Source organism: Heliangelus exortis, chromosome 14, assembly GCF_036169615.1.
Source record: "Heliangelus exortis chromosome 14, bHelExo1.hap1, whole genome shotgun sequence".
Lineage (NCBI taxonomy): Eukaryota > Metazoa > Chordata > Aves > Apodiformes > Trochilidae > Heliangelus > Heliangelus exortis.
Genome location: NC_092435.1, coordinates 3,252,868 through 3,267,339, shown reverse-complemented (window position 1 = coordinate 3,267,339; position 14,472 = coordinate 3,252,868). Strand labels below are relative to the sequence as shown.

The window sequence follows — 14,472 nt, the reverse complement described above, 5'->3', positions numbered from 1 at the left end:
CCTGCCACAGATCCCTTGAGGAGAAGGCACACAAGGTCAGGCTGGCTCAGGTGTTATGTGCAATTCTGCACTGAGCTTCCCCTGCTCTCCCCAGGGACTTTGGCCCTACCATCTTCCTGGCTGATGTGCATGAACCTTGCTTTTAGCTCAGTACAGCTCTAAGAGGACATGAGCTGCCATGCAGGCAGAAGAGCCAGACACTACAAGTACTTATCCACCCACCTCAGCTTTTGTTCTGGCAAGATATTCATTAATGGCAGGCACAGGGAAAAAAAAAAAAAACATTGGGCCCCAGCATTGCTTTTCATAGAGTGTAATTCAGACATTTGTTACCTTTGTCTTCCTCCCCATCACTTACTTAAAATCCCTGCAGGTCTCAGTGCATGGATTTATTTTGTGCATGTGAGCATTTGTGCTGCCTAGGGAAGTACACAGCCCTCACACCAAAGGAGCACATGCTTACTGGAGGCTGCAGGGAACACCCACAGCTCTTGTGAGACAAGCCTGGCTTCAGGACAGCTCCTGTCACCATCCAGCTGAGAAGGGACATGAAGTCTTGGAAATTCAAGTATTTGCTGATGAAGCACAAATTAAGAGGCTGAACATCTGTTCTGTGGGAAATCCCAACAGGTAGGAAAGACTTGTTCCCAATCACAAGGACAGCTGAAATGTTGATGTTGCTTACAAGGCATATTCAAAACTCCTTCAATTAGCAGCCTCTCAACAGATTTTCTTTCAACTTTACCCTTTTGTTTCTCTCAAACTTGCACATTACACAATAGGTTTTAATTGATTATTTTTTTCCTAGGGCAGTTTCAAACACTAGCCAAAATCAACAGAAAACCCAAAAAACCATTGCTGGCTTCCCTCCCTGGTCCTGACAATTGTGGTTAACATTCCCAATTAACACAGGTGCTATAATTGTTGGTGTGAACCCTAGCAGCCTTATGACATTGAACTAGGGCTGGCAAGGCACTGTTGGAGGACCAGCAGAAGAAACAACCTCTGGTGCTCATCACTTTACCAGGAAACATGACTCTGGAGGATGCAAGGTTTTTGCAGAGCAGGAGGTTTCACCCTTCATACAGTTTAAGGGATCTTCCAAAGCTCCCCATAGCCAGAAACTAATGTGATCCCCATGATGCAGCAGCTCTCAACATCACCCCTCCCCTTTCCTGAGGCTTTTGCTAGTCCAGGCCCAGCACCAACCAAAGGGACACACAAAATCTCAGCCCATGTAAATGCTTTATGAGCCAAATAGCTACTGAGCACAGAGCCTCTCTAAGGTTTCTGACCTGGCAGGTTTGTAAAACCAGCCCAAGTTTCAACAGCCTGGTAACTGACCTCTTCAGATTTTAGTACAAAAGAGTTGCTCTTGGAGAGAAGTGGCTGCCCCATAGCAGCAGTAGCAGAGCAGGCAGAAAGAGGTCACTTGGTGATCAATCAGCATCTCAAGAATAGGAAAGGGATGGAAACACCCACCAGTGTGCCTCGGGAAAAGTAGCACTGGGCTTGAACTGGTGCTGTCCTTGCAGAAGGTTTAAACAAAATGCTATTCAGCTGTCACCTCCCACTCAGGAAGGCTCTTCAACAGCAAGCCTCATGATCTGAATACCTGCAGGGATCCTTGATCCTCTGGGAACAGGATGGAGAATGCAGGTAACGTGCATTTAACTGTGTGTAATTGAGTGAAGGCTTAGGAATGTTAATTGAATGGTAATAATCTCAAAAAAAAAAAAACCAAAAAACAACAACCCCAAACCCAAACCAAACCAACAAACAAACAAAACCACAAAACCCCCCACAAAACCCAAATCCCTCAAATCTCATACTAAGTCTCACTGAAATGAAATCTCTGTGAAGAAAAAAAGCAGAATGCAAAGATTTCTAAGCTCAGGGAAGAGTGGTACAACTTCTTACACTGACCCTTTTGTCACATAAGTGGAAGAACACCACCCTGTAGCTTCTGGTTCTTGTCTACACTTATGCAAGACACAGCCTATAGGGATGGCACATACATGTTCAAAGCAGCTCTGCACTTTCTTCTTCCATCTGTCCATTGCTCATTTCTTAATGGCACAGTTAGCAAATGTATTATTCATCATTAATTCTGCAGTTGCTGGTAACCTCCACAGCTGAATCAAATGCAGATTTTCTAAGGACCCCTACTAACACTTTGCAGCTGGAATCTGGCTATTGAAGTTTACAATTCTGTGCACTCTGAATGTTGGCAGGTCCCTTTATAACCACATACCTAAAGGTATCATAAACATACCTACACCTCTTCAACACATTCAGTCTGTTCCTTCTCCAGAGCACGATGGCATAACACCACTCCTAAGAAATACAGCCTTCCTGTTGGATGTACAGTTTTGGAATGAGGAACTGGAAAAACTTCCTTCTTCCCAAGACAGCTACATAGTCCACCCTCTGTTCCTACTGAGGTGGGTTCAGGAACCAAAAAAAGTGCTGGTACCTTCCAGTGATAGCTATGTTAACATTGGGTATCTCCTGAGCTGGATCTTTCCAGAAATCCTTCTTCCAGAAATTATTATTTATTCTGAAATGCCTTCCTATGAAAGACTGATTAGCACAGGCTTACTGCTGACAGGAGAAAGACAGATAGAGCTCTGAAGGTGGAAACTGAAAGGCAAAGCTTGCAAAGAAATCTGAGAGAACAGCCCAGAGATGGGGTAGACTGTGTGCATCAGAAAAGGAATGAAGACAGAAGAGGCCCATAAACCCACCTGGGTACATTTGTGAGACTCACATCAGTATTTCACCCAAAGTGTTTCCTCCTTGGAACATGCACAGCCAAGGGAACAACCTGATTCACTTAGCAGTAGTCTTGTCATGCAGGCAGTATATATGAAGCAGCCCAAAGCATATATTTGCCCCAAACCTGCCCCCAGAGATTCTGTGTGCCTGCAGTGTCATTAGGGTCAGCACACCCACATGCTGTGCACCTACACCACTGGCATCATCTGAAAGAGAGCTGAACATTTACAGTTCTCACTCAGCTTACAGTCCCCAGGATCTGCAGCTGCTACACATCTTTGCTAAATCAGGTATCAGGTATCTCAGGGAGGGGTGTGCAGTGAGGAGTTAATGCTGGGAAGAAAGATGGAAAACAAACTGGGAAGCAGAGACAGCCTCAGTCCAAAAGACCAGACACAAGGACTTCAATGAAGGAAGAAGAGGGTGATCTAGACCCAATGGTTGCCAAGCACATCCGCCCACCAGCAACATAGCACAGCCAAGCACACCACTACAGGTGACCTCACAACACCTACATATTTACCCTCAAAGTCAGGTGCACTTGTGCAGCACAGGAAGATCCTTAAAGCTCTTCTTCATTGCACTGGAACCTCTTCAAAACAGGTTCCAGGCATCAGGTCTTTTGACACCTCTCCTGGCTTTCAAAATTGTCCAAACTGCACGGGCTGTGGTCTGCCCACCCATTTCCAATAGTCTGTGACCACATCAGCCTTGTTCTTTTCAGCTATTCTTCAGGTAAAGTTCCAAGCTCTCTCTGCAGAGATGGGCAGCCAGCAAGTGCTTAGTGCAGCAGCAGCAGCAGCAGCAATAAATACAGGCAATGCACATGCTGCCCTGTGTCCCCGTCGGGGAGGTTTTGCTTCAGTTCTCAATCACATCAGCTAAAAATGAGAGTCCCTTGGAATAAATCTATCTTTTTATTTGAGGGCAGGTGCAGCAATGAAGAGACATGGTTCATCATGGTTCTGGGAGCATGGAAATGATGGAATAAGACACCATCGTTTTTAACAAGATCCTTGTCCCACTGGTTGTTTGCATCCCTTTGTTCTGAGATGAGCTAACTGGGATGTACACACACACTGCACAATGCAGGGAGAGACACCAAAGCCAGCGCATACTGGAAGCAGTCCAGCTCTGCCAGCATTGCACTCTACTTGCACCAGCCAGTGCAGGGGAAGGCTCAGTTTGTTAGCCAGGACTGAGGAGAGTGCTCTGCTTCCATCACCTGAGATAGCCTGAATTTCTCTGACTTGCCTCTCAGTTTAGCACTGCTTTGTGCTGTACAGATGCTGCTGAAGGACAGAAGCTACTACAGTGTTCTATAGGAACTGGAGAACAAGAAACAGGCAGGAGTACCTCCACCTACTTAAATCAAACTTGCTGTTTATCACCTCCTTACAGAAAAAGGACTGGCTCACAGCAAGAGGCACATGGCAGAGGAACCACACTTTCTCAACTTGCAAGCATGAAAATGTTTGTGCCTACCTGCCTGAAAGACACACACTGGCTTGTACCCACAAACACATACACTGCACAAGCCATAAACAACTTTTCCCTGTATCTGCTGCACACATAAGGTACAAGGCACACGTGGTGGTTACTGAATGCATTGCCTGCGGATCTGCAACAGCTGCCAGCAGAAGAGGATGCTTAGAACAAGAGGCACCAGGCAAAGATATTAAAGGTTCAGATCAACATGGAAATCTTGGGAACAAGCCTTAAAATGGATCTCTTTGGCAGGAGAAACCCAACTCTGTACCCAACTCCCAGCCCAGCTTTAATTTTTCAAAACAAGAAGCCACTTGATAGTTTTTCCTCATCAAAGCAAAATTAATTCCAGTGTTGCATCCCTCCACTCAAAAACACATCCAGAGGGACTGTAGAGTGATTCATACCCACAACCGCTACAGGAAATTGTTTGCACTCAAAGTGCAACAAGCCAACACTGATTCACCCATACAATTACAGACAGACACTGATTCACAGCTACTGCAACTGCAGACAAGACCGACTCACAATCAAAGCAACTGCATACAGGTTCAGGTTCACAAGCACAACTGGAAATACAGCTGTGCTGACAACAGCCTCAGACTCCAGTCATGTAAACGCAAATCCTAGCCAGCACCTTAAGCAGTGCAAACAATGATAGCCCTGTGCTTCTTTCTAGCACTCTTGACTTTCACCCCACAGCCATCTTTCCTTTACCAGTGGAGTGATATCCACACTTCAGCAATTGTTCCTTCCCTGATGAACCCTCACACATGACGACCACAGCTTGAACCCAGCAGAGCTGCATGAGGCATATTCAGAAACATGACCCATAGAGGCACAGTAAGTGTCCATGGTGCAAGACATCAACATATATCCACTCTGATACCTCTGACTGCACTGACTTAGTGTTCCCAGAATATAAGTAAGTGCAAGCAAGTATAATACATTTAGCCCACAGGCAAAGGAGATGGCAAAAGACTCAGCATTGGGCAGAAGTGTGAAAGACAAGATTATTTACTACACTTTGTGGCTGGGTGTGTAATTATGTCAAGTGTTCAGCCTGGGTATTGTGCTACTTTTTGTAAACAGTTGGCAGGAATACACCTCCTGACAGGAGAGGCTGGGCTGCTTCTCCAGTGTTGAGATCAGCAGGCTGAAGACAACAATGTCTATTGAGAAAAAAAGAAAATGAGTTGAAAGAATGCAATAAGCACGAAGAGGTGAAGGAGAAGCTAAGAGTGAATTGGGACAGGCAGCAGTCTACAGAAAAGGAAGAAAGAGGAAAAGATGAAGGAGGAAAGCTGCATGATGCAGACTTGAGATAAGTTCCAAAAGCAAGGAAAACCAGCAACCTCCCAGCGCTGAGCGCGTCTTGCAGCAGTGCAGAGAGTGCATTTGTACATCCCCTGGCTATGTACTGCAAACCAGGAGGACATTCCAGAGGAAAGGATGAATCTTCCAGCCAAGCATGTGCCATGGGGTCCAGGTGCAGCTGCAACCCCTCCAGCTGCTCAGAGCTCTCTCAGAAAAGAGCAGGAGTGTCGGGCTCCCGTGTGCTCCTGTGTGTGTGTGTGTGGGTGGGTGCACATGCTGCAGGGCACCCAACCATCACAGGTAAAGTCTGAAGGGCAAGCTCTACCAACACAGCATCACCTCAAAACAGCCTGAAATTCTGTATCCTCCAGGGTAAGGATAAAATTAAGAGGCACATTACAGAAAGGAGAGGACTTGCCTGAAACACAAAGAATATTTGATTTGACTCACCACCTGTTATTTTTCCTCTTTGCACTACTCACAAGGAAGCTAAGAGGACCAAGAGGTGGTTCTGCTGCTGCTGTCAGAACAGCTCAGGTGAGCAGCTGCGCAGAGCTTCTCTTGCCACCTAGCCCTCAACAGTGGGAGTCTCACCAGAGGGTCCTACTTCTCTGTTTCTATCCAAGGATGCTGCTGTGTTTGCAGCCAGCCAGCAGCAGATTCAGGGCAGAGACTACCAATGTAACTGGCCAGGGAAATGAACTATTTGTTCAATTATACTTCTCTTGTCCAGACAAGAATCATTCTGGCAGAAGGCAGAGCAAGGAACAATGGATAAGCATTGCAGTAGGGGCTGTGTAAGGTTTAATTGCATTACACTACTCCTTTTTAATTATCCATATCTCAGTCCTAGTAACTCTGTAGGGAGGAGGAAAGAACTGGAGCTCTTTTCCCTTTCCACCCCATACCAGCCTCAGAGACTGCAGCCCCCCAAAATCTTTCCCCCCCCCCGTTCCTCCCCTCCCCATCCTAACAAAAACATCAGTGCCCATTAGGCCTTGCTGCAGGATTCAGGGGGAAATTTGACTTCGCTTTACTACATCATTCTCCCCGCTCACCCGTTTCTTTGCATTCACCATCCGGCTCTAGGAACAGGGCTCAGTATTATCCTCATCCAGACATTTTCCATTGCAGCTTTTTACATGTCTCCCTGTTCTCCAATCGGCAGTGCCAAGCAGGCGGGCTGAAGCCCCGGGGGTCCCCAGCGGGTGAGACCCCGGCACGGCTCGGGCGGCCGCTCTGCTCCGGAGCAACATGCTCCAGAGTTGCTGCTGGTGCGGAGATGCTCCGACCTCGCAGCCGCTCTCCCAAGCCCACTACCGGAGCGATGCGAGCAGGGCAGAGCCCCCCTCCCCCCTCCACTCCCCCTATTGTTCACCAGGCCGGCCCGTAGACAATAGCGGGGGGACGGCGCGGCACCCGGGAGCCCCGTCCCCAACCGGGGGGTCCGCACGCCCCCCTCCCCCAGCCCCCGGCGGGGCGGTCATTCTCCGCCCGGTGCAGCCGCCAGGGAGGCGCGGAGCAAGGAGACGAGACCGTGGGGAGCCGGGACACGCAACCGCCGCTGCGCCCCGCACGCACTCACCGCCGCACCGGCTGCCCCGGCGGGGGGCGGGGGTGGGGGGCCGAGGCCGGAGCCCGCTCCGCTCCGCTCCACCGAGCTGCGCTCCACCGAACCTGCCGGGGCTGCCAGCCGCCGCCTGCGCGCTCCTTCGGCCGCGGCGAGGGAGGGAGAGAGGGTAGGAGGGAAGAGCATCCCCCCGCCTTCCTCCTCCCTCCTCCCCGCGCCCCGGAGGAGGGTTTACCCACCCGCTTTGTGCGGAGCTGTCCTCCCCGCAGCGCGGGCGGTGGGGACCGGGCGCTGCCGCCCGTCCCGCCTCGGGCTGGGGCTACCACGGCAAGAGATGCCCCGGGGCCCTCAGCCAAACGCCGGCCTCACAGCACCGCACCAGCCCCCGCCATCCTTTCCGCGCAGGAGGATGAGAAGAGCAAGGCTGGCTGCTCCCGCCGTCTACCTGTTGAAGGTGGGAGCTCCTCCAGACGCTGGTGCTGTGCAAGGAGGTAGCCAGCACCCTAAGGTGTGCGCTGCGCCCCAGCTCCTCCCGGGCGGTTTTGCCTCCTCGCTGCAATGTCGGCGGGGCAGGGAAGTTCGGGCCGCAACTTGGGATAAAACGGCACGCAGAGTAACACAAATGCAGAGAAGAGGAGGGAAGGAAGAGAGGTTAAACGCACCAAGAGGTATGGAAGTGAAAACAAGGACAGATTTAGTGTGGTGGTGCAGGGATCCCAGAGGAGGGGCAATGCGAGATGTGCTGGGCAGAGCTGGCTGGGCCTTGCAGGCTTTGCAGAGCAACACGACAGTGAAACTGGGAAGGCAGAAGCTGACAGTAAGACACACTCAAAATATATTGTCCCTGCAGAGCTCTCCTTGTTAAACACACACTGCAAGCCTCAGCCGCAGCTGTGAGGATGTGGGGATAAGATGAAGGCTCATGACTGCAGGCATTACTGACCACCCCAAAATGCCTCTGAAATACTCTTGGGTTTGAATACTTAAAATAAAATGCAAACATGCTTCAGGGCAAGGGTCCTCAAAACACGAGTGATTAAATCCAGATTAACTAGATTCAAGGTCTGCAGAAAATGACCCAGTTCTTACTTCCAGGAGAAAGTTAGGACCAATCACTGTTCTATCTCATCCCTACAGATCACGACCCCCCTGAGTTTGGTGAGATAGGATCATTCATTGTCACTTGTGTCTGGATGGCAGGAAAAGAACATGGGCTCACGTTCAGAGCATGATTTAAGCATGGTCTTTACTAATCCAGATATCCAGACTTATGTCTGTTAGCAGCAGTTCAAATGCCAGTAGAGTTCTGCTTTCCTCTGCTGGACTGGCCATAGGAAAAGACCTGATGAGTCTCACAACATCTGAAGGCTGAAATCTTGAGCAAAATTGAGCTTATTACAATACAGAGTCCCCACAATCAAATCTGGTATCTCAGAGGAGGAAGAGTCCTTAGTGTTACTGCAACACTTGGCTGTGTTACAGAACTTTGAGGCTATACCAAACCATATGTAATCAAGGTAAATTCCTCTAGCCCTCAACAAGACATCCAACCCTAGCCAATGGAGATTAAATACCCACAGGACAATTTTGAAGCTTCAGTAACCAGGCATTCAAATTATTATTTTCTGATCTCTGAAAGATATTTTGCCTGAACTGAAGGGACCTTAGTTTTGATATCTCATGTAATTGTCCTTAGACTGCTCATACCTGAATGACTGCAACCATTACATTGTGTGGGGCTGTTTCCCTTTTCAAAACTCTATTTCTGCATTGAATTCTTCCTGCCATAGTATAAAGCATCACTCAGAAAGAGAGTTTTGTGTGCATGCCAGTAGAGGAGCTTTTTTGATGGTCTCTGCAACTAAGGGAACTCAGAAGATCATAGGAAAATTCACCTTGGAACAGATTTCAGGACATAATCTAGTCCAACCTTCTGCCCACAGGATGTCAGCTAAGGAAGAGAACCCTGAGCCATACTTATTAACACTGAATTTCTGCTTACAGCTAAGTTTGATCCAAGGCACATCTTCAGTTCCTGATTTATATGCTTGTGAACATATCATCGTTGGCAAGGGAATAGGAAAGAGCTCAGAGGGAGTCCCAAGGCACAGCCATTCACTTGGCTAAAAGCCCAAAGGATCTGTTCCACTGTCTTCCCACTGGACACTCAGTTGGATAATGTCACCAGGATGACCATTCCCAGAGGTGGAACCAGACACGACACCTGTCTCACTCAAGAACATTGGCTGGAGGCTGAGAGCAGAAGAGGCTCTAATACTTCTTCCTCCTTTCTTCCTTCTTTCCAGACTGACTCGGTTGCTGGCATGAACTTCCTTGGATATGAGAACAGGCATGAAACAGAATCAGCAAGAGAAGCATATCCAGAGACAGAAATGCATCAGGACTGTAAATGGCTCACAATGAAGAACATTCAATAGATACAGATTTAAGCAGTAACAACAATTGTGTCAGGCAATGGAAATCAGGTTTTCCTTGAGGCCTGTTCATCCATGAGCAACAGCCATACAAACTTCCCCAGGAGTAATAGACCTCACTGCACTCTGAGATGCCTTCTTCAAAGAGTCTCCTCTTTGCTCAGAGGTCCCACTGACACTGCTGTAAGACTGACATAGTCTTGTGCAACAAGGCCCTTTTTTGGAAAAGTTTTTCCAAAAACCTAAAAATTAAATTAAATCCCTCCCTGTCTAGCCACACCACATGCCAAGTTCTTCTTACAAAGGTGGGGGAAATGGCTGTAATTTGGATTAGACAGGAAAGAAAGCACAAGGTAAGGAATTAGAAGGGTGTAGCCACTCGAAAATTGCTAATAGCAGAGCAAGAGATACATCACCTAAAAAGCACCTTAAATGAGAAGGTCAGTGGACATGCACATCACAGCCCTTTCCATCCCTCCAGATGTTGCTGATCCACACCATATCAGCTCCTGCAAAGCCTTGGCAGAGCAGGCACCTGTGCAGCCCAGCAAGGTCTGCTTCTAGCTGAAAAACAGCAACAATCAAAAACCTCCACCAGTCAAATCCCTCCTGGATTACAGAAGCTGCACCAGACAGACTCCAAAGGTTTGCTTGAGCTGTCCCTGTTATGGTTTGGCTGGCTCAGCCCAGCAGCTGGCTCTGCAGAGACATCAAGGGAGGCCCTGTTAACAGCAGAGGCATTGGAAGTTCTTTTTTATCCAAGTCAGTGCTGAAAGCTAACTGACCCATGAGGGGCTGGGGTACTCCTACTATCTGGCTAGTGCTTGATGGCAGTTAAAGACACAAAAGCTTTGAACAACTGGAGATGCTGTCAGGAAGGAGATTATTGGGCCAGGGAAGAAAGCACTAGCTATCTCAGGAAGTCCATCTTTAGAGAATCTGGTTTTTTGGGTTGTAGGGGATACTTGGCATTAGTTTGCCAGAACTGTGTTTATCTTTTCTATGTTGAGAAGGAAAAATAACCATCCACTAAGAGCTTCAGCTACATCCACCAATTGAGGCATAAAAACTTCTTGTGAGTAAACAATTATAACAATTATCTTTTAAGTTTTTCATTTCCTTAAAATATATAACATCTCTCCTTCCCCCACCTCATTCTCCTTTACCTGCTGGAACACCTACCAGAACTCTGGCACACTTCAGGAGGAGATGGTTTTGAGGTAAAGCTCTTCTTATGGTGATAAAGGTTGAAATATGGCTGTTGCCATATTAGTGAAGAGTGATCTCTCAAAATGGAACTACAGTAGACTGGAAATATCATGCTAATAATTAGCTAACCCTTTCCCTCCCATAATCTGCTCAACTAGCCAGAATAAAACATGCTTAATTTTAGGTCCATGCTACAGTGCCCTCCAACTGAATGGGATTGCATGCCTAACCCCTATTATAGCAAAGCAGGAAGGTCCTTTCTGAAGGTGCAAGCTTGAGCAAGAGCTTAGGGAGCTCCCTAAGCAGCACAGCTCCCTGTACACCCACCTCTTTGGAGGCAAGTCCATGCCAGCCCCACTCATCCCACCAACACCCAAACTTGACATTCAATGGAGCTGGCTGCAGACGTGTTGCAGTGGCTGGGATGGAGTAAGAGTCAGGGAAGAGATGACTTTCCCCAGAGCTGAAAGGTGAACAAGGCAGCCTGCTGAGGGAGACATGCCCAAGGAACACACAGTTCCCCCTGAAGGAGACAAGCCCCAGAAACACACACTTGCCCTGGAGCACTGGGTGGTGCAGCCCTGCTCCAAGGCTGAAGGTTCATCAGCAGAGAGAGCACTGCAGTTAGGATGGTCCTGACTGCGTTGTGTGCAGGCATCTGCCTTGGCATGGAGCAGGACCTGTTCTCCCCATACATAAGCCAACCCCTTAGCACACCTTTGCATCAGTCCTGCATGAGGTGACCTCTGTGATCTGACATTTGCATCCTCTTTGAGGCCCTCTCACGCTACTGGGGGAAGCAGTCAGCCTCCTGTCACTATGCACACAGCTGATTGATGCAGGCAGGAGACCAGAACAAAAGACCCACTGGTTGCATGGGGGTCCAACCATTTCCCTGAAAGCTGCCAGTCCCACTTATCACTAAGATGCACTGTGCTGATACCCTCTCCCAAAGTGCTGCGAGAAGGAGGCTCTTTCCTTCCATCACCCCTTCCTTAAAGCACCCTGGGCAATCTCAAAAGCCCTACAGACCCAGCTCCTGCCCCGCTCTCCTCATGCCCCTGTTCTCACTCTCCATCCCTACCAGGCCAGGTACCACTTCTCCCCACCTGCCCATTCCTTGCAACAGTAGCAGCAGCAGAGCCGGCTGCTGCCTGGTGCTTTATTATCCCATCTCCATGGCAACTCGGTTACAGCTTCACTCAGACACACCCCGAGCTCGCCTTTGCCATAAATCAGCCACCCGCCTGCATGTAAGGAAATGAGGGTCACTGCTCACCCTGCGTGCTGCTGGGAGTCCCTGCTGCTGTCCCAGCCTCCCTGCTGGGGCTGTCCCATGCAGGCAGCAGTCAGGGAAGAGCTGTGCTTTGCCAGCTGTGGCACCATGTTTGCACCCCCTTAAACACAGCCTAATAGTATGAAAGAGCTGTTGGTTTTCCCAATTTGCTGGCAAACTGAAGGCACACATAGAAAGCAGTACTGAGCTAGTGCTCCTCCTCCTTTGGGCAGGGAGCAGAGTCCTGGGTCAGCCCATAGCAAACAAACACAACATTGGATTGAGGCAGAAAGGCAGCAGCTCCTTCCCTCATGGTGAGGCAGCTGCCTCCTTCCTTGTCCGTGGGGAAGCCCTCAAAGCAGGACAGAACAAAGAGCCACCTGCAATGATGTGCTGTGCTGTCCCTGGTATCCAGAAATAGCTCAAGATCAACCTTCCCTAACACAGTTCTAAGGCAATGTTGCCCTTCCAAGTGTTCTCTCCTCAGGACTGTCCTTTGGGCACCACCTTACCAGTTAAACCCACTGGCTGTTATCTCATGTACTGGCAGGTTAAAAGTAGGTGACTGCTAAGAATCTGCTGGTACCCAGAAGGGTAGACTTTCTCATACACTTTTTCCCTGTGGGACTTGGAAGGGGCTGTAGGATATGCTGCTCTTTCCTCCCTCTCAACCTTCAGCAAAAATGTGATTTTGCTGCTGAAGCTCTCCAACCGTAGACTTATGATATGGAGAGAGGCTTTTGTGTCCCACACGTTACGCAGTTTGTCACTTCATGCAGGCATTTTAAGCACCTCATAACACTGGAGCTAAATTTTGGCAACACAAATGCAAAGTTGGTTCCGTTACCAGAAGATTAGTGCACAGAAACCTGGTAAAGTAAATGAGAAAAGAAATACCATCTTTGGAAGCTGTTGGGGCATTGCAGGTCTGTGCTGATGGGAAGAAGACGATGATGGGCTAAGGCAGAGCCTTCAAATGGCTCACTTGAGGACACAGACACAATCCATGACAAAACAGCCAGGTCTAGTGTGCACGAGTGGAAAAGGTGATAATTATTCCTCAACTTTCCACATTCCTTGAGAGGTACCAATCTACACATATAATCCCAAGGGATGCTTGAAGCACAACACAGTTTTTCGATACAAGTTCACATCATCCTTGCTGCTTTAGATAAGGGGTCCATTATATCTGGAGTTTTACCCATAGCTTAGATGTGTGCAAGGAAATCCCAAAGTAGGCAGTGGGAAGCTGTGTATCTTATTTTTACATAGATACTCAGCACATATAACCACACAACAGAACATATAACCACAGAAAAGAACTAAAAAGCTGTTCTTGCAGGACACTTCAGAGCTTGAGGTCTGTGTCTCAGCAGATCCTGGCAAAGCAAAGACCTGGAGTGTTGTTTCTAAGACAAAACATGTCCATCCCAATCTTGAGAAGCCAGGTCCAACTACATGGAGAAGTACCAGATCTATTTTAGCAGGGATAGCTGCCTTGAATTTCAAAAACTACATGCTGGCAGTGGAACAAATTCATAAAAGCTAATGGGCCTGAAAGAGACTGCATTTGTCCTGCAGTCCCTTGACAAGGACAAAAATAAACTTGGAGAGAAAGACCTGTTCACATACTCTTTTTTTAAAAATTTATTTTATTTTTTTTTCCTCTTCTACCGTTACAATAGCAGCATCAGTTCAAAAATCCCCCTGTGGAGCCATAAGGTTTTGGATGCCTCAGCATTTCTATTTCTAACATTGTGTATGCCTGTCAAGTCCAAATATGCTTAAGTAATTTAGGTACCTAATGCTCATCTAAATTCAGTGCTTAGGCAGGCTGGCTTTAATAGTCCTGCTTGGTTGCTTTTCTGATCCTGGGTTCTCCTGGGTTTGTCTCTTCACCCACAAAGCTATGAACTCATGCTTTGTTTCAAAAAGAAATGGAGAGTGGCATGAAGTCAAAACCTGGAACAAGTAACAGGACCAGATAGGAGGAGCTTCACACTAAAAACTGAAGAAGTTGGCAACACTTGTTTGGAAATTCCAATGTCCTATGTTCAAATGAAATGGAATATGTTATTCCAGGTCTTCCCTTCTCTCCAAATACCTTTATCAATTCAGAGGAGAAACTGGTCTCAAGTAGCTTGATAAACTGAGTTCAGTTTACAGTTACACACCAAACAACAGTGAGCCTCGTGGTACAAAGATGATGCTAAGCTCCAGGTGCAAAGGCTGTTAGACTAAATCCCAAAGAAAGTAGGAACTCAGGAACCTATCACATCTGGACACTGCCTGTACTTTGACCAAATAAGCAATTTCAGGGTCCTCACCACCAAGCAAGATAATCAGCCACACCAGATGGTTGTAGATAGAGACAATCAGCAGGACAGCAGAAGTTTTCT

The 14,472-nt window shown here is 47.9% G+C and overlaps 1 protein-coding gene across 2 annotated transcripts in view; it reads right to left on the bottom strand.

The window, feature by feature from the left end:
• LOC139802459 (gamma-aminobutyric acid receptor subunit alpha-3-like) overlaps positions 1-7,258 on the bottom strand; it is a 74,010-nt gene extending 66,752 nt beyond the window's left edge. The window contains exon 1 of one of the 2 annotated variants that reach the window (XM_071757640.1): positions 7,169-7,258. Coding sequence is in view for 1 of the 2 variants with exons in the window: in XM_071757639.1 (XP_071613740.1) it covers positions 6,642-6,655 (14 nt within the window). In the remaining variant the exon portion in view is untranslated. Of the gene's footprint in view, positions 1-6,641; positions 6,911-7,168 lie in introns of those variants that run through there. The other variant, XM_071757639.1, reaches the window with a different exon arrangement.
• Between the last annotated feature and the right edge of the window lie 7,214 nt (positions 7,259-14,472).